At 39.1% G+C, this 18857-nt stretch overlaps 3 protein-coding genes across 4 annotated transcripts; 2 read left to right on the plus strand and 1 right to left on the minus strand.

Moving 5' to 3' along the window:
- Positions 1 to 863: 863 nt before the first annotated feature.
- On the minus strand, positions 864 to 3173 carry tsu (40S ribosomal protein S12 homolog tsunagi). The gene is made up of 4 exons (XM_022814572.2): positions 2874 to 3173; positions 1954 to 2107; positions 1570 to 1709; positions 864 to 1372 (listed from the first exon to the last, which is right to left on the minus strand). Exons 1-4 carry the CDS (start codon positions 2938 to 2940, stop codon positions 1221 to 1223), a joined length of 513 nt encoding a protein of 170 aa, XP_022670307.1. The 5' UTR covers positions 2941 to 3173; the 3' UTR covers positions 864 to 1220.
- Positions 3174 to 3282: 109 nt separating this feature from the next.
- Positions 3283 to 6959, plus strand: CCT8 (chaperonin containing TCP1 subunit 8). Its single transcript, XM_022814569.2, has 3 exons — positions 3283 to 3441; positions 4865 to 5109; positions 5211 to 6959. The coding sequence occupies exons 1-3, from the start codon at positions 3417 to 3419 to the stop codon at positions 6576 to 6578; spliced, it is 1638 nt and encodes a 545-aa protein (XP_022670304.1). The 5' UTR covers positions 3283 to 3416; the 3' UTR covers positions 6579 to 6959.
- Positions 6960 to 8252: 1293 nt separating this feature from the next.
- On the plus strand, positions 8253 to 18746 carry Mitofilin (inner membrane mitochondrial protein mitofilin). Of its 2 annotated transcripts, XM_022814909.2 has the most exons (12): positions 8253 to 8920; positions 10550 to 10798; positions 11544 to 11570; positions 13008 to 13226; positions 13534 to 13645; positions 13834 to 14012; positions 14195 to 14427; positions 16261 to 16375; positions 16619 to 16794; positions 16976 to 17197; positions 17424 to 17567; positions 17671 to 18746. In XM_022814909.2, exons 1-12 carry the CDS (start codon positions 8755 to 8757, stop codon positions 17902 to 17904), a joined length of 2076 nt encoding a protein of 691 aa, XP_022670644.1. In that variant the 5' UTR covers positions 8253 to 8754; the 3' UTR covers positions 17905 to 18746. The 2 variants fall into 2 exon arrangements, with proteins under 2 accessions (XP_022670644.1, XP_022670645.1); XM_022814910.2 differs by lacking the exon at positions 11544 to 11570 and having other exon boundaries at positions 8255 to 8920.
- Positions 18747 to 18857: the final 111 nt, after the last annotated feature.

Below are 18857 nucleotides of genomic sequence, written 5' to 3' on the forward strand. Positions count from 1 at the left end.
AGTAGAAATCTGTGGCAGAAACGCATAATGCTACAATTAAGTCTCACATCGTCTAGCTGCGGTGGCTTGTTGGAAGTCCGTTAGTTTAGAAAAGTAGAAAAACGAAAGTATAGCGTTAGCATCATAAGGCCAGGAATAATCAATACAATATAGGTCACATATTTTATTCAACGATTAAAAAGGTCAGTGCAGGTCCTTTCTGTATACTGTTGTTAGCTAATCTGTCTGCGTTGTTGACTTTAGAATAATTAAATTTGTTGCAACAGATGGACATTAAAAAAACTGCTATCGTCCTGCTTCGAAATTCTAAGTGTTTATTCGACGAAGTGAAAGCAAAACACTAGGGATATCATTCTTTGGACTTTTTATACATGTATATATATTTCTGCATCTCCTTATATGACAGTATACGTAGTTGCTCATTCCTTTTTTTTCGCGTTGCCAATCCGTACTCCGTTTACCGCTAATTCCCTATAGTGCATTTACTTACAAATATATCTATCACGTTGTTACATCGATACATTGTATGTAGAAATCAACTGCTGCCTACTACGAACAACCGCTTACCTCGCTACCTAAACCTGGCTGCTAACTCGCAAAGCCTCAGTTAATATTATGCGCCCCATGTGGCTTCGTATAAACAGCGGCTGTTCTGATTGCATATACTGTTACAGCACTGTTTTTTTTTGGATTGCGAGCTAGGCGAGCCCTCCGGCGTTCATCGCATAGTTGTCAGCCTGCAGCATCTATGTTACCGCATTTTGCTCCAGTCCTACGTTATAACCCCTTATAAGGCTTTTGTATAGATTCGTAATGTTCATCTACCTGCGTGTTCGCAGTAAACTGGGATCAATACGCGAATATACAATAATGAATTTATTAGCTTTTGACCGATTAAGTTCCATGCATTGTACATTGTAACATATTTATAAATAAAGAAAATGATCTATGATACACAATGCTGTGTTGTTCTTGGATTTACATCGCACGGAAACTTCGTCCGTAAAAAAAAAACGAAACGTACGAAATGAAGGACCTCTTGCCCCTTTTCTGGCGTACACGGCATCTATACTTATACAAAATGAAAGGCCATGCCTGCGTTCACCATTAGATCTGAACAAGCAGCAATTCTACAGAACGAGATTATACGTCTCCTTCGTAAATCTTGTTGGTGTATCTATGAGGCGTTGAGATATAATGTGTAGGCCAGAAAAGATTATCTATCGTCGTGACTTCCCACTGCGTTTTTTGGTCGGGCCCTTAACAAAGCACCAGTCAACTTTAATTTCCTGATCGTAGATACTTGAGCCGTTTAACTCTTCACGAGCTTTTTGAGCTTCCTTGAACGTGCTGAACTCAACCAACGCGTATCCTGAAATCGATGTCAAATACATGTTCCAACCACATTAGTACTCGACACTGAGAGTTTGAACGCTTGTTTTTACAACGCAAAGTAAGCGTTGTAAAACACTTTACATTTTTTCTTATTTATAGATCAGTTGATTTAAGTTTTATACAATTTGCGTAAATGCGTGTGTCTAAAAGCTAACTACCCTTAAGCGAACTAACCTTTAAGAAAACCGGTTCTTCGATCAAGGTTGAGATGGAGATTTTTTATTTCTCCGTAATCAGCAAATTTCTGGTAGATATCGTCCTCCTGTGCCTCTTCATTAACGCCCGTAACCACCAAGATCCAGCCTTCCACTGACCTATATAACGAGAATACCAAAAAGCATTAAACATTTGGAGGAGCAGTTTCATGGATGAAAATATGCAATGCATTACATATGATTGACCTTTTATATAGCAAACAAAAAAGGAAATATGTATTTGAAGTATGCGAAGCCACAGACACGGATATATATATACTATTACAATCCAGGAACTGCATCAGAATATTTAATCAGCGGAACAATGGTTAACAAATAGTTAAGAAGATATTTTCAGCTTTACCTTTGAGGTCCTGGGCCGCTGTCCCTTTTGTTATCCTGCTGTTCATCATTGCCAACAGCTTCGTAATGTCGAATGTCTTCGCGGGCGGTTCCGTCACCAGTGAAACCGCGACCCTTGCGACGAGTCGCACGCTCCTTCAACTTGTTGACATGTTCTAAAAAACGAAGTAAGATTCATTTATAAAAATTGCTGTCAATGTGCTGAGTTTTATATGAACCAAGCAAGCTAGAAATTTGTAATTTTTCTAACAATTGAAATTAAATCAGAACTTCTTGGTTAAGCTTCAACGGGCTAGATTCGGATTTATAATGACCTTCGTCACGTATTAATCGAGCTCACTTATACACGTTCTATGAGTATCCGTGGTTTGAGATCTCCTATCAGGAGTGGCTAATGACCGTTTACGTTAACGTAAATGATAGGTTACTACGGAGTCCTCTAACGCGTTTTGTAAAGATGAACGTTCAGTTTCAAGAAGTAATCAAGTACAGAAAATTTCAATTGTATGAAGACTGTTCGTACAAAAGGTTACGTTGTCATTGCTAAATATAACCATATTTAATAGCCACGGATGTGCTAGTTATTCACTTATTTATAAGCAACCATATCCTAACAACTAAGTTTAAAAAACAGAAATATTTAGTCATAGCTGGACGGTCAACTGCCACTCAACATAATTACACTACAAAAACGTTAAAAAGAAGTTAAATTTTCTACACCGCATTTAGCTAACGTTCCTAGAAACAGTCACCTTCCTAACATGTTGTCCATTAGCAAACGAACACGGTGAGAATAGTACAATCGTACCGTACGTTCTGATCGTGTCGGAACTGAATAACAGTCATAAGATACACCAACTTATGAGGCGTTTTTTTTTTATATTAAGACTAAATATTCCTGATTATAAACAAACCACTTACGTTCGTCGTCCTCAACTTCATCCTCAAATTCTCCGGCTTCGCCTTGAAGATCGAGTACGTCCGCCATCTTGCACTGTTCTTTTCGGCAGAGTCAGTGTTTTGCTTCAGCACCATGCACTTCATAAGTTCCGATTGTTCGTCATATTTGCTCTGCATTTTTCGAAAATGGTCGACGTCTGGGCAGTTCTTCGAAACCTAACACTAAACATGTTCCATGTCCACTATCAAAATGCTCATTATTTTCATATTTCATCATTTACAGATTGCCTACTACCGAGATCGTTGTTGAAAAGGTGTTTATTTGTTAATACAACAAATTCTGCTACCTCTGTTTTTTTTTCAGCGCAATGCATGTAGATCCGCCTTAACTTGACGATCGCAACGCCCCCAGTAAACACCGCGCTAAACGATTTGTGTTAATAATTGGACGTCGTCTGCTGTTGTACCGATAAAAAAGGCAGGATTCGTGTAGCCTTGAACCGGCACGTGTGAGATAACTTCATCTACCTGTCATTTCGTGTTAATTCGTTAGCGTCAAAAATCATGTCAGCCATGAAGAGCGCTCCAGGTAAATTTTCGAAGCAGTTTGATGGCAAAGAGCATAAATTATGCAGATGCCAATCCTCATGTAGGCTACACCCTATTTCACAGGATTCGAGATGAAGCAGCGCGACGCTTTCGCCGTTTGAGGCATAGAATATCCTCGAAAAACTTGAATCGAGTCCTGAAAGTTCAATGAATACTAGTAAAAATTAAGACTTAAAGGTCTCTTCGTAACAGCGTTTATCACTAGTGCTATTTTCAATTTTTATGAGATCGGTACGGTGTCAGAGTGCTCGACAAAACTAATGTCCAATTCTGCGTATTCTATATAATGTCTGTATGTGTTATACAAACGAAGTATCACAGTTTACCGAATTCTGGGTCAAAGACTTCACGACGTTAAACCGCCGTGACCGAGATGGGTATGTCTTCGTGTAACTAATGCAACGTTCAAATATTAAGAAGAATCGTAAAACGTTGAGATGCTGAAAGAAACTAGTAAGCAGAAAGGTTTTAGCATCCTGCTTCCTCACGAGCAGCTAAGGTTAGCATTCAAGCATAGGCGCTAAGGTTAGCATTCAAGCATAGGCGCTAAGGTTAGCATTCAAGCATAGGCGCTATTTTCGGATGGAACGAAATTTGGTCATGGTAATGAATTCGGTTCGGAACACTTGATTGCTTCAACAAGTGTATCAGGATTGCCTTCCGTTTCTTAGTGGGCTGTACTGAGAGTCATAAAAATTAACCTCAACTGATGAAAACCTACTGATTCAAGGATCTTCATTGAGTATTTACCAATAATTCAGTAATAATAATAATAATACTGATAAGGGGCACAACCTTACTTATCTATATCTGCTGTCCGCAAGCTAGCGATTCTCTGAGGAGCGCGTTTTGATCCCATAATTCATATCTGGTTCTTGCCGCTTCATACATACAAATCTAGGTTTGGCGATTTACCGCGTTCTAATTACTTCTCAAATGCAATGCTATGGTCAGCTGTCATACGTAGACGCTTATCCTGATCTATAGGATAGTACTGTAAAGACTTGTTAATAAATGGAATAACTCGAGTTGTCATTATATAGCCACTGGCATATCTATTGTGCTAATCTCTTGTGAGGGCATTACGTATGTGAAATTCAACATTCGGTTATTTTATGGATGATCGTATGGAAATTAAGATCTAAGTCAAGCAATATTTCATCGGGTACGCAATTTTTTTTCGCCTAATAGTCAGTTCAAATGTAACTTCCATTCGTGACGCAAACCTAATATAGCAGCAGCGCTATACGTGATTTTTCAGGGTCTGCAGGCTTGGATCAATGTGGATATCAAGTACCCCAAATTGATTATTTTACATCTTGGGTACAGCCTAAATGAGAATATTGCGATTTACATTATAGATATGTCTTAGTTCATATGATGTATCTTATTTTGGTATGCAGGACTCAAATCGATGCTAAAGGAAGGCGCTCAACACTTCTCCGGCCTAGAGGAGGCTGTACTTCGTAACATTGAAGCGTGTGGAGAGTTGGGTCAAACGTTAAGTTCGGCGTTCGGTCCGAACGGGTTAAATAAAATGGTGATCAATCACATTGAAAAGCTGTTCGTGACCAATGATGCTGCTTGTATTCTCAAAGAGCTTGAGGTTCAACACCCAGCGGCTAAGATGCTCGTTATGGCTTCACAAGTAGGTTGTTTTTGGATAACTGTTATCTACGGTTTCCTTTAGAGCATATTCAATATACGTGAAGTTTTATGATGCTAAGAGTCGTTTTACTTCTTTTGCAGATGCAAGAGTCAGAGGTAGGGGATGGCACAAATCAAGTTTTGATGATTGCGTCAGCACTACTTAGCGGAGCCGACGAGCTTTTAAGGATGGGTATTAAGCCAGTAGAAGTTGCAGAGGGATACGAACTTGCGCTCAAAAAGGCATTGAGCATTTTGCCTGAATTAACTGTTAGCGAGGTTAAAGACTACAGGAACCAAGCGGAGGTAAAGAAAGCCATACGCGCTGCTATAATGTCTAAGCAACTGGGTCATGAGGACTTCCTGGTCGATTTGGTGGCGAAAGCTTGCATCTCTATTCTGCCAGAAGAGACTGCGTTTAATGTCGACAATGTGCGCGTTTGCAAGATTCTCGGGTCGGGCATCACCCAGAGCAGCGTCATCCAAGGAATGGTCTTCAAGCGCACTGTCGAAGGCGATGTTACGAAACAGGGTTCAGCCAAGGTCGTCGTTTACACCTGCCCATTCGACTCGATGCAGACGGAGACGAAAGGCACCGTATTAATTAAAACCGCGCAAGAGCTGCAGGATTTCAGTAAGGGCGAGGAAGATATGCTGGAGGCCCAGGTAAAAGCTATTTCTGACACAGGGTGTAAAGTCGTTGTCACCGGAGGTAAGGTTGGCGAGTTGGCTCTTCACTATTTAAACAAGTATGACCTAATGGTAGTTCGACTTCCGTCAAAGTTCGACGTACGTCGTGTGTGCAAAATTGTCAATGCAACCCCTTTGCCAAAGATGTGCACACCTACACAAGAGGACCTCGGTCTCTGTGATTTGGTCTATGTGGATGAGATTGGTGATACGCCTGTTGTCGTCTTCCGTCAGGAGGGACAAGAAAGCCGGATTTCATCAGTGATTATTCGTGGCTCGACAGACAATTACATGGACGATGTGGAGCGTGCGATTGATGATGGAGTGAATAATTTCAAAGCTCTCTCGAGAGATGGTCGACTCCTCGCAGGTGCAGGCGCATTTGAAGTTGAACTGGCCCGACGAATCCAGGCATATGGTGATACGTTGCCAGGATTAGAGCAATATGCCGTGAAGAAGTTTGCTGAGGCTCTTGAGTGCGTTCCAAAGGCTTTGTGCGAGAATTCGGGCGTGAAGCACATGGACGTACTGACCAAAATGCAGGCTGCTCATCATGAAGGCAAGACAAACACTGGCTTCAATATTGACGGTGATTATGATAAAGGATATCTAATCGATGCCGTTGAAGCAGGCATTTTCGACCTACTCTTAACGAAACAATGGGCTCTTAAGTATGCGGTCGATGCGGCTGCGACGGTGTTGAAGGTTGATGAGATGATCATGGCCAAACCCGCTGGTGGACCTAAGCCCAAAGAAAATAAAGATTGGGATGAAGACTAGGTCTCCTGTTATCATCTTTGAATAAGCGATTGCTGCTTGGGCGAAAAATATACATGAAGCAAAGGAATTCTACCAGTGCGACACGAAACCAGATTTCGATAATTATCAAGATTGGTCTCATCATCTGGCCGAAGCTAACCTATAACACAGTGATGAAGTACCATCAGCTGGCCAGGCAAAGTTGCAAACTAGTTACTACTAATATTACTATATATGAACGTATAGATCCAAAACACATTTCCATGCATATTGTGTTTAAGGAACTAATTACTATGTATTTTTTCACCACTTAATTAAAAATGGGGAAGCTTTAAATGAGAAAGTGCGAAATGGGGTGCGAAACAAACGAATAAAACATAATAAAGTTTGTTTACAATATTACATTTGAATGATACTTATTCAATATATTAGGTGTTCAGATGATGTTTATAAAGTATTCACATGTCAATCGTTTTTTCTTAGTTCATTAAGTGTGTTTGTAATTTGCTAAGTTGCCAGCAACGATTTCAGCTTCGTTAGAGCATAGATCGCAATAAAATTACGAAAACATTAAAACTGCTTAAGGATGGCAATCATTTTATGAAGTAGTTGTTTGTATAAAAAGAACAAAATACTTTTATGTATATTGCAAAAGCTACTGATGGCAGTTTGTTTTGAAAGGGAGAGGCATGAGCGCGTGAAATTACACAAGGTAAGGTTGTTTAGGGGTTCGTAGTAGACAAAAATAGAGCCTAGGCTGCACCTCTGGACTATCCGTAGAGACCAACCAAATTGTTATCCCGCCATCACGTGATTATTTACATTATGTTCTACTTAAACTGAAAAAACGAAACGAAACATAATTTGCGATAAAGATATTTTAGGAGAGTAGGCCTAAATGGAACCTGCTATGAAGTATTTACTTCATCCAGACTAATTCAACATCGTTGTTGTTATTTAAAAGCTTGCTTTTCAATTTATAAATTTGCAAGATGGAGATTTGCACACCCACACTAATTTGAGGGCAAATCTCGTAACAGATAATACAAGGTTGTGGTTTCAAGCACTGACCAGCGCTTAGCTAGGTAATCGACATTACCTAATGAATATTGTGGAGGCATAAAACGTATAGAATAAAACTAAGGCTCGACAGTAAATGATATCCAAAGTTATTGATTTCTTTAGCGTAGTATGTAAACTTAAGCGTACCAAAAAGATTTCGCTTTGAAGTCGTACATGCTTATGGGTGGAACCTAAACTGTAATGAACAAGGAAGTAATGAAGGAAATACTCTGCAACCGTTAATATTAAGAAATAGTAGTAATATTTGTAGGAGACAGTATTTATTATGATTAGGGTTGAAACTATAGACTTAAATTGTACTAAACATTCATTTACATCTGGTTATTGTATGAATGCTTGACAAAGGTGATAAAATTTATAGTTGTTTAAATTTAAAACAAATAAATTTTCTGCTTCTTGATGTCAATCTTATGACAATAGTTCTCACCAGCCTACAGCTATTGCCACAAACTTGTAGGAGGCAATACAATAAAGGCGGATTAATTGATTATTTCCATTGTTGATTTGGCTTATGCTATACACCTCTTTAAAAATTTTCATGCGTTAGTCGATACTATTATGTAAGGTAAAATCGTTCGCATCACTGATTTGAAAATTTCGAATTTATCGCGCGACTTGCTCGTCGGGACAGCATTCGAATCAATTTTGAGGCAATAACGATTGCAGATAAATTGTCGAACTAAAAAAGCTGTCTTGCGATTTCGAGTTTGTCGCCAGCGATAGTTCTATCGGGTATCAAAGGTTGTACTGAAGTTGATTGTGGTTAATTAACGTTTGTTATCAACGAACTTCTGATTTTCGGTCTACCGCCGCGACATCTAGTGTCGGTCGCCCCTGCTGGGTCAAAGTCGTGTGCTTACCGCATATCGAATAGCAGGGATCCGGGGAGTAGTTCAGCCCAGGTCGATTTCGCCGGGTAGATAACTTCACCTTGGATGTCGGTTCGCCCCCCTTAAACCACAACAAAAGTTTTCGACTTTTAGGTCGAAAGAAGGAATTACGTGCTTGTGTACATCCGTAGATGTGGATCGTGTAAGTGCAGTGACAACCCCGAAAATACAGGAGGTTTACAATAAGAATCTGAATCAAAGCTGAGAGTATACCTATCGCTATAATGCTACGGGCCGCAATCTTGAAGAATGGTTGGACGTCAGCACGGGCTGCGACTAACCGTTTATCAGTCGCAGGCAGTGCCCCCAGCCGGGCAAAGAGTAGCTATGCCTATAATGGTCTTGCAGGAGGTACCATGGGAAAGGTCTTCTTGGGGGCAACAGTTGTCGGTACGTAAAACGAAATTTGTACGGCGTAAATAGCAAAAATTGATAGATGTCTCTAGTCAACTACTAGGCGTAATGACATTGGAATAATTCCTAATTAACAATGGGCGATGTGTGAGTTAAAGGAACTAGTCCCGCACGAAAATCAGGGACAGCAGTAATCTTTTCGTAACTTGGGAATTCGTAACGCGATGATTTGATAATCTGTTTTAATGCATCAGTCGCGCATCTGCTGGACTATTCGAGATAGTAATATTATTACTACGTCCAAGTTGTTATCTGTTTTAATTTAATGTACGGCTTCTCTGGTAATGTAGTATTGCTTCTGCTCAAGCTGAGACCGAAAGTCCATTCGTTTCATTTCTCTACCGCCCTGTAGTGGCAAACACTAAATATAGACGCTTAGAAAATGCCTGTGGATGACAGACAGCTCGTTTCAGCAAAACATGAAACTTTCGACAATGCTTCACGTTCAGTTCATGCTAGAGCTTTCAGTAGTTCTATTGACTAGTTTAGTAACCAGTTTGCAGAAAGCAAGATGAATATTTGAACCTCACGCACGATCCTGTCCGTAGGCATTGCTTCAGACAAGCAGTTCCTGTTCCCTAGTAAGTTGAACTTGCGTACTAACTATCGGCACGTCGTAATCTTCTGTACTACATACTCATCCATGAATTGATCTTGCAGCTACAGTACAAAAAGTGACCATCAAGGGTGAGGAAAATAGGCTATTAGGGAAAATCTATACAAGTACGTCATACCTGTAGCCGACGATTTGTTCAGAGCCTACGAGAATTGAAAAGAATCGTTTGCTTTTAGATCCTGTCCTGAAGAATGAAAATTCTTAGGCTTTATTTATAAAAGAATAGTTTGAAAATAGGACGAAGCCGTTCTAAACTGAAAAGTCGGACCACCGATCACATAATGAGGCAATATTTAGCAAAAAAACAATGATTGTGTTTGAATTAAGCAAGTGAGAATAGACGACCCTACTGGCCAAAGTCCGCCGAACAAAGTCATATTTACGTGGTCCCTTTGACTTTGTTTTTTATTATGATCATATATAAAGAGTGAAGTAACACTTGCTGTTCTGGTTTTCACGTCCAATTCATTCATTGCATATGTATACGACCCCCTATCCAAGTGGTACTATTAAACACTACAAGGGTAACGTTGTTATTGTTTCCGAAATAGCTATTATAATAGCTATATTTTTTATTGCAATTTTTAGCTTGGTGTGTATGATAGGTGGAAATGGATTATTGGAAATAACGAAACTCTTTCTAGGCTCCATTGCTTAAAACTCGAACTTAGCAGTAGTGCGCTTAGCAGAAATGACACTAAAACATGTGCGATACTTGTACTAAAGGCTATTGGTGCTATAAGCTGCACAGACCCCTACATCAAAAGGATGGGCTTTGATAGACGATAATCAAGCAGTCATATTAAAAATCCATCTATGATGATCTTCTACTCTAATATAGCTCTGCCTAAAGATATTAGGGTACAAAGTATCGCATGGTTTTTATTGCGATTTAAAAAACTACACTGAGATTTCTCTTCTTTCTACTGCTTTTAACTAGTTATTATTTCATTTTACGAGGTTTCGCGAAAATTTTTATTTGTTCATAGGAGTTGGCACGCTTGGCTATGCAAGGATAGATGCTGGGTTTGCGAAGACACTAAAAGATGCCGTACCTGCGATCGAACCAGTTCTCACAGCTCTGGGCTGTGACACTACAGGAGGCAGTATTGCGTCGTCGTCTAAGGGCAAACCCGCTCCTGTCAAAGGGACGTCCTCAGAACAGTCATCTCTCTTGAAGAGCAAGCCGAAAGTAGAAACACCAAAAGATCAGGAACTTAAAAAGTCAGCCAGAAGTGGTTAGTATGTTGTTTCCTTTTGTATCCTTTTTGTATCTGTTGTTTACTTTTTTTAAATACGTACGTTCGTAATTTTAAACATTTAAACATCTGTTTGCTCTTACTGGTTTCGATTAAATTGTATATCAAACTTGAAGGCGCTTTTGGCATTGCCATATCGTGGCTATTGACTTAGTATCGTCACGCTAATAACGCTAATAATTCATAAGTTGTAGAAGCCCATGGAATATGCGTGATCTTGAGTCATAATAAACTTATAAAAAAAAAAGTTGGCAGCACATTACTATTACTCTTACCGCTCCCTCCTTTGATAAAACCATATCTCACAGGTTTTGCTGATTCATAAGGAAGTATCCACTTGGGCGGAGATCAGGACGCACTTGTCTGGGTAACAACTTTTAACAAGGAATTATTCATTTTACTTCCGTGAGGACATGTACCTGATAATATCGCAGCTCCAAATACAGAATTTGTTTTGAACATAATTTGGAAAGCTCCTTAATGCCTTGTTACTCAATGGACATACCCTCTATACGCCACAAAAGTTGTATGGTTCTGCCATTCGGGTCTATATCTCATATATACCATATTTTCCCCATGCACATTTAAAATAGCGTGGAGTTTGTTTTTTGATAATAGACTTAATAAAGGCCTAGTTAGTTCATCTATGTTGTGGTCATTCTTTGCGAGGCGTATGTTTAATATTAAAATTAAGCAATCATAACTTTCTGTTATTTATTGACAGGGGACCAGTCTGCAATAATGGATAATGGTATTGTATTTGAATCTATTTCTTTAATACAAGTATTAAATACAAATAATTAGGACTTATTTGGCTGTGGTTCAGGCTACGTAAGTGCGGATTTTTAGTAATTAATTTATGGACGACAGTTATTACTCTTCTTTATTTATTTGAATATTTTGTTTCGAACAAGACTCAATTTGAAAATTCAATGTGCAGTAGGTGCGTAACTTGCAACCTGGCAAAACCACGATCGTAATATCGGGATCTATCGCATTATCCCGGAACCGGCACCTATTAACTATCACCAAGCGCCCCGTAAAGACATCTACTGTTACTGCCATACCGGACTCAGTTTTGTTTTGTATGCGACTGAGACTACCATAAGGAGAAATGTTAAATGGCAAAGAGCTTACCAAGTTGCAATAAAATTCGCTAAGTAACTTTCCTTCACTGCTTCTTGAACTTACTTATTACTGAACTGAAAGTGGATATCGTGTTTCGCAGAATTTTGCGAAAAGTTGATTTAGAATAAAAATAGTTTAGTTCGCATTTATGGACTTATGGCGCGGGATGTTAGCCGAACGTGGTAGTTCAGATAAAGCACGAAAAAAATGTAACGGACTACCAGGAGCCCTCAACAAAATGTGTTATATGTAGGATTTGATAATGTGCAAAACTTAAATAGTAATGAATATATCACCGTTCTGTCGAATAAAAGTATGAAATTGTACAAAGTATAATGTCATATATATATATATAGACATTATACTTTTATTATATATATATATATATATATATATATATATATATATTATTATTATGTCAATAATATATATTATTTATTATTGACATTATACTTTGTGCAGCTTGCTAGTTCTATTCAACAACACATACAAAACATTTGTAAGAATTTTGTAAGAATAATTTAATATACTAAAATATAAATATAATTTAGTAATTATAAATTATATAATAATTATTATATTATTAACAAATAATAAATAAAAATTAAAAATACGAAGTGAATAAAATACGAAGTTTCTTGCTGCTTTTTAGCAGTGGTGTTTAGATGTCTTGCTAAGGTCAGTTATTTCAACCATTGGTTATTGGTATTATTAGTGGATTGTATTAGGTAATACATATGCGACACGTTAATAATTTATGGGTGCAGCAATACTTCTGTGAGCATCGAATAGTTCTGTAAATATATTGTTTAAAAATCCTCCGCATGAATTCCTTTTGCGGGGTTTTTTGTTGAGAAATTTCGTGCTCAAATCTGCAAATGAGGATTTGAAATGTGTGCTGCCATTCTAGCCTTGCCATTAGAAGTAATAAAAATACACGATTACAATTCAGAAAGGCTGGGTTTGGTTTGCATATGTTCATAGGCTATACGCGTTATATAGCGAAATCCTGTAGTATGCGCCTTCTGATATTTGTTTCATTTCGTTTTTATGCTTTTAGACGACACTGTTAAATCTGCGTCGGCCACAGCGGGCGATTCAACAAAAGAAAGAGAACTTCGCCGTCAAAAGCAGAACTTCATTCTGGAACAAGCTCTTCGTGATGCTGGGACCAATGCTGAACGTGCAGCCGTTGAAGCTTCCTCGGAACTGGACATTGCCGCTGAAAGGACAGAAGATTATGCAACAAAACTAACGCGAGCCCTTGACGAGGCTGCTGGTAAGTCAATGTAGAAAGATATGATAATGATTTTCATATAGTGTGCATTTCGTTAAAAAGAAAAGGCTACCGCTATCAGATACACATCTGTTGGCCGTTGGAGTCAACCGTTCAAAAGCGGGGACTTTCCATTCTAGTTCGGTGTGACTTAGCAGGGTTAGATGCGTGTCACAATTTTTCGGTCGAACTTTTTATGTTTAAACAAAAATGTGTTTTCCGAGGTATGAGTTTTTTTATTGAAGTTCTCTCGTCGCATCAAGCCGACCTGCACTGTGTATGTTTACTGATTTGACTCTTGCAATTCTAGGCAGTGACGATCATCACATGTGGGTGGCTGCGAACGAAGCCAAGGAAAGCCAGAGTGCTTCTCAAAAGAAGGCCAATTCCAAAATGGCAGATGCTAATAAGGCACTGCTAAGGTAAATCTCATTGTTCAAATAATAACCATTGCCTATAGTCAAGATCATGAAGGCAGCCCTCCTTGAAGTAGTTTTCATGCTTTGGATTCTTCTGTACACTATATGCTAAACTGGTGGTTAGAATGTATTCGATCATTCTATTAATTTACTGGACAACTATCCCATTTATCTGTTCTGTTATAATATAGGCTAGAAGAGACTATTCACAAGGGTCGCGCTGACCCCACTACAACCGACAACATAAATCTTGACCAGGCTGAACGGAATCTGACTAAGCTGCGAGAGAAGATTGACGGCGCTTCGGCACGGGCTGATGAATCGCTTAAGAAACTTAACCTTGCTCAGAAGTTTAGCGCGGGCATCGAAGGTATTTGAGGAAACCGAAAATACTGCGATGAATGTAACTCCCATTGAGAGACGTGACATTTTTAAAGCTTCTGCCCGTGAAGTTTACAGTCAGTCTCTATAGCTTTTTTTTTTTTATAAAATGGATAAATATGCGTAAGTTCGAAGTTAGCCACCCAAATTTTCGACTGTTTTTCATTGCAGAGGGAAAGAAACAACTCATTGAAGAGGTTAATGCACTCTTGCCACAAGACCGATCATTTGCTGATCTTAACAAGCTAACGCCAGAAGATTTGAACGTACTGATTTATCATGCACACAAGAAAATTCAGTCTCTTCACCTTGAGCTGACCCGTATGCAGCTGAGTGACGATGAAAAGGCTAAACAATTCCGGCAACAACTTTCGGCTCTTGACAAAGAGATCGGACGACAAAAGGTTAGAAAGTAAACATTTATATTCGACTAAATATTGTAATATCCGCATCCAATAGTGGCTAAAATGTATAAAATTTAAACAATTGTAAATGTATGTGAGTTACCTATCCATACTTTGTTTAAGATGTAATTTATATATGCCTTTCCCTTTATATATATATATATATATATATATATATATATATATATATATATATATATATGAAAAAGTGAGAGATAAGGGATTCTTGTCTTTTTATTTGCCATACCTTAAGTAAGTATTAAGTTATTGAGTTCAACAAGGCATTGTCGATTGGTAACAATATTAGGATGTAAGCCTAGATGAAACGATTTAGTGTGTTTAAGGATATCATGTAAGTCGTTACAAGCACAACAGGCACCAGGAAGTTCATCTATGGTTTATTCATCTATTTTAAAGCGGATTCGAAAAAGCATCAAATGGTACCGGTAGACTCATATGACATGAACCTCGACACAACCCAAATGTGTAGGCTAGATCAGATGAAGCCTGTTTTTCCCAAGGAGCACTGGGCCCGTGCACATTCTGGTTTAACCGTTACACGTATTTGCTAGAAGACACGCTGCTGTCTGTTGAGAATTTCTAATTCCAGTTTGGCTTCCGAAACCGGCCACCTACCTGAAATCCATCTGGCGAAGGGAGAAATTATTGGTTGAGGTCGACCCAATTTTTTCCTTGGCGCTACTGGCGCCATCGTGGGCGGAACATGGATGGAATTACATAGAAAGAATCGTTGTGCGGCATTCTGCTACGGAGTCCACGGCTTTTACCATTCTGTGTATGTTAATAAGTTGTATTATGAGCCAAGCGAAAGCTGTACTCGTGTCCGCTTTAGAGGCCTCAGTAGACGATATCACACAAACTCATACCGTAGGACATATGCTTGAATAGCGTGGTGCACAGAAAGACAGCAGAGTCGTAGCACTCTACGCTATTAAATTTCTTATAAATTTTAATATTAAAAAAAATAAGCATTTGGGGTGGGCCAGGGATAGTTCGTTTAAATTAAAAATTTCTCTTATGCTTTGTTTTTGAGGCCGTATCCAGACAAAGACATACATTTTTAATATGTGTTATAAGTGTCACTGTTGACGGTCACGATTATTCAGTATAACCACTATTCATCGCGATTATAGTTGATGTTTGGGATCTAAATTACCCGCTAGTTATTCTCGAAATACAAATCACAAAAAAATTTGTAGTAAGTGCGTGTCAAGCGATATTATCAATTCAAATAGATACACGGTCTTAAAAAATTAATTGTTAGACCTTACTTGAATGGCCTTATTGCTAATTGGCAGCCTCCTCCTCAAAACAGCCGTTGATTTTTGTATCCTTTTTGAAGATCCTGATGTATTAAAAATGGTTTTTATCCTTTTTTGTGAGGGTTTTAAATCTATATCCTATTAAGAATCTTGCAGCGTACCACATAGAATTTTTTCTTGAACTTTCCCGATATCACATGAAAACTGACAATAATCTTCTATTTCTTATTTAAAAATAAAGTTTCTGGTCTTGTTTACGCTTTGCCCAGCGCCCAGCCCAGAGATTGGATGGTAATTGACCATAGCTTAAGTTTTTGTTTTTCGTCATGACGAGTTTGTTGTTTTATTCTACAACGAACTGGCCTCTGGCGTTAGGAGTAGCTGATGAATTTGTGCCCATTACTGCCGCTGAAGTTTTCCTCGATTTGCTTACAAGGTGCCTCACAAATGATGATGATTTAATTTATCAGCTTGTTGCAGGTTACAAAAAGGTACGATTTAGCGTTAACAAAAAAGTTAACTTCGTTTCTTATTGCATTCTAATGAACAGAGCGAGGTAGCAAAATTGGTTGCAGAAAAGGTCAGCGAAGAAAGAGAACAATTTGAACTAGAATTACAAAACCAACTCAGAAGGCAGGTCGGCGTTCATACAGAACATTTGAAAGGTAACTAATTTGTAAATATCGCCAGTCGTATTTAACAATGTATTATATATCGCTTGCCATAATACCTGAAGAAAACCTTCAGTTTTGTATTGAACCATTTTTTCACTGTTTTGACGAAACAGTTTTGTACGCTTCCTCTACTAAGATTTGTTCTAATTTGGTGCATGATCTATAAAATTGTCATGTGTATTAGACTTTATCGATAATCCGAACTGTGGACAACCTGTCTTTACTTTAATGCAGAGGCGCTCGAAGACCAGCGTGCTGAGTTGTTTAGGAAACATCAGTTTGATACAGAAAAAGCTCGCGAAGAGGAACGGTCACTGCAGGTTGCCCGTTTGGCGGAAGCTGTCGATCTACTGCAGAAGATGGAGGCATACCTCAACGCCAGGAAACTACTTGACGAGGCGTCCAAGAAGGTCTGTGAGAAATATGATCTTTCAAGTGTTTGCTTGAATTTACTTGTGAAGCTTTTGAGCCTACATATATTAGCTAAATTTTTTCTTACTTTTATAAATCTCAGTGCAGTAAGTCTCAAAGGTTAGGAGCGACAGCGAAATTGCCGGAAGAAGGCCTACATATATTTACCTTTATTTTCAGGCCAAATCTCTTTGGCTCTCTTGCGCCTCGCTAAAGCACATTCTGGCTAAAGGTATCACGGAAAAGCAAAACACACCACAACCGCTTGCTGCAGATATCGTTCCACTACGTGAAGTATCCGAATCTTCCGAATTTGTAAAGGTCGTTTTGTCCACGATTCCTGACGAAGCTCTCAAGCGTGGGGTCTACCCCGAAGTAGTCCTCAAGGAGCGCTTTTATAAGGTTGGTTTTACTGAATAACCGATGACACCGGTTTTGTAAAGACCTTTTGCATGTATCGGAAGAAATACGTCTAGGTATATAGTGTTTATCACAGTCGAACGTTTTCGAGTACCAGATTGTACTTTGCCGACACATGATCTCACTGGAAATTCAATTTGGTGATCAATGTATACTTCATTCGTTATTTCACAGGACAGTCATAACTTTATTATTCTTATCTCACTAGGTGGAAACTGCTTGCCGTCGCCTTGCACTTATGGAGGACCAGAATGGTGGCGGCCCAGGTCGCCACTTGCTTTCCTACTTGATGTCGTTCTTCATGATATATCCGAAAGCGGTGCCCCAGGAAGAGCTGGACAAAGAACAAAAGGTAAAGGGAGCTGAGTCAGAACTACGGTAAGATCTGTTCGCTGAACAGTAAACTAATATTATCGAGTATCTAACATTCGATTATATGCTCTCTACTTCTTCAGGTTAACCCTCTTATGTGGGACACTTTGGATATTCTTTCCCGGGTGCGCGCTTCACTGCAAAAGGAAGACCTGGAGCAGGCGTTGCGTTACGCCAATCAGCTGAAAGGCCAACCTCGGCAAGCGGCAAAGGATTGGATTCACGAACTGCGCCTTCTTCTTGAAACCCGCCAGGCAGCGAGCGCTCTCATGGCATACGCGGCCGCAACTTTTGCCCAAGATCAGCCGAATCAATGAATGGGGCGTTCGATACGGGCTACTGAATATACGTTCAACGCAGGAATGAATGCGGCTAGGTGTCGGGGTTTAGTACTCGGAAGCTAACTTATTTTAGAGAAATAGGCCGGTATTGGTTGGTACGCATGGAGTAAATAAGCATATAGATTATTTTGACAATTCTGCTAAATTTCTTACGAGAAGCGTTAGATAAAGTATTGATGAAGGCAGACATATGTCAACGGGTAGTGAAGCTGGATTCTGTAGACACGGCTATCGGGCCTTCATTTTTCAAAAAAGGTGACGCCAAATGGAATCGTAAACGCATGTTTATATTGGAGTCGTAAATGTACCGACGTTGTCTTTAGTCTGGAATGGATTACCAAGGAATGACTGACGAAGACCTCAGTTAAGTGGATGTTGGAAGGATTTTGAAGTAGGGCGGCCAACAATGTTGGCACTTGCAGTACATGTTCAGGCATGAGCCTGGGAGGAAATCTGGACAGGGCAATAGTATAATAATCGGTAGGAATGTTTTAAGCAGACAATACGAGAAAAAGGTGGTGTCGTGGTCAGATTTCTAATTAAAAAATGTAGAATAAGTAATCTGCTAAGTTAGTGCCGATTACATAGCAGATGTGTGATTGATGGGTGGGTGTGTGTAGAGATATACTGAAGATTGAATCCGCTTATACGCATATGATCTAACCGTAACTGTCATGTCGCGCGGATAGGAATCAAATAGCTAATGGACGTTAGGATTAAGGCCATGGAAATGTAAATGACACAAGTGCTTGTTGGGGAAAGCAGTGGCTGTTACGCAACGGGTTAAATTCTTAATAAATTTATATGAATTAAAAGAACTTAGCGTTTGTTGTTCAAAATGCATTGTTCTTGCATATTGTTTTTCACACATAAAATTCGCACGAAATTTTTTATTAGAAATAGATTTTGAATTGATATCTTTGAAAATT

The sequence above is a fragment of the Varroa destructor genome, unplaced genomic scaffold (genome assembly GCF_002443255.2).
Source record: "Varroa destructor unplaced genomic scaffold, Vdes_3.0 BEIS01000007.1, whole genome shotgun sequence".
Lineage (NCBI taxonomy): Eukaryota > Metazoa > Arthropoda > Arachnida > Mesostigmata > Varroidae > Varroa > Varroa destructor.

What these genes read in the sequence shown, in the direction of transcription:
- Mitofilin (XM_022814909.2), top strand. Translation starts at nt 8,755, where the DNA reads ATGCTACGGGCCGCAATCTTGAAGAATGGTTGGACGTCAGCACGGGCT. An exon ending in AGCCCTTGACGAGGCTGCTG is followed by an intron (nt 13,227 to 13,533) that starts GTAAGTCAATGT and finishes TTGCAATTCTAG; the next exon opens with GCAGTGACGATCATCACATG. An exon ending in TCATACAGAACATTTGAAAG is followed by an intron (nt 16,376 to 16,618) that starts GTAACTAATTTG and finishes ACTTTAATGCAG; the next exon opens with AGGCGCTCGAAGACCAGCGT.
- CCT8 (XM_022814569.2), top strand. Translation starts at nt 3,417, where the DNA reads ATGTCAGCCATGAAGAGCGCTCCAG. An exon ending in AGCCATGAAGAGCGCTCCAG is followed by an intron (nt 3,442 to 4,864) that starts GTAAATTTTCGA and finishes TTTGGTATGCAG; the next exon opens with GACTCAAATCGATGCTAAAG. An exon ending in TGCTCGTTATGGCTTCACAA is followed by an intron (nt 5,110 to 5,210) that starts GTAGGTTGTTTT and finishes CTTCTTTTGCAG; the next exon opens with ATGCAAGAGTCAGAGGTAGG.
- tsu (XM_022814572.2), bottom strand. Translation starts at nt 2,940, where the DNA reads ATGGCGGACGTACTCGATCTTCAAGGCGAAGCCGGAGAATTTGAGGAT. An exon ending in AGCGGCCCAGGACCTCAAAG is followed by an intron (nt 1,710 to 1,953) that starts GTAAAGCTGAAA and finishes CTCGTTATATAG; the next exon opens with GTCAGTGGAAGGCTGGATCT. An exon ending in AAGAACCGGTTTTCTTAAAG is followed by an intron (nt 1,373 to 1,569) that starts GTTAGTTCGCTT and finishes CATCGATTTCAG; the next exon opens with GATACGCGTTGGTTGAGTTC.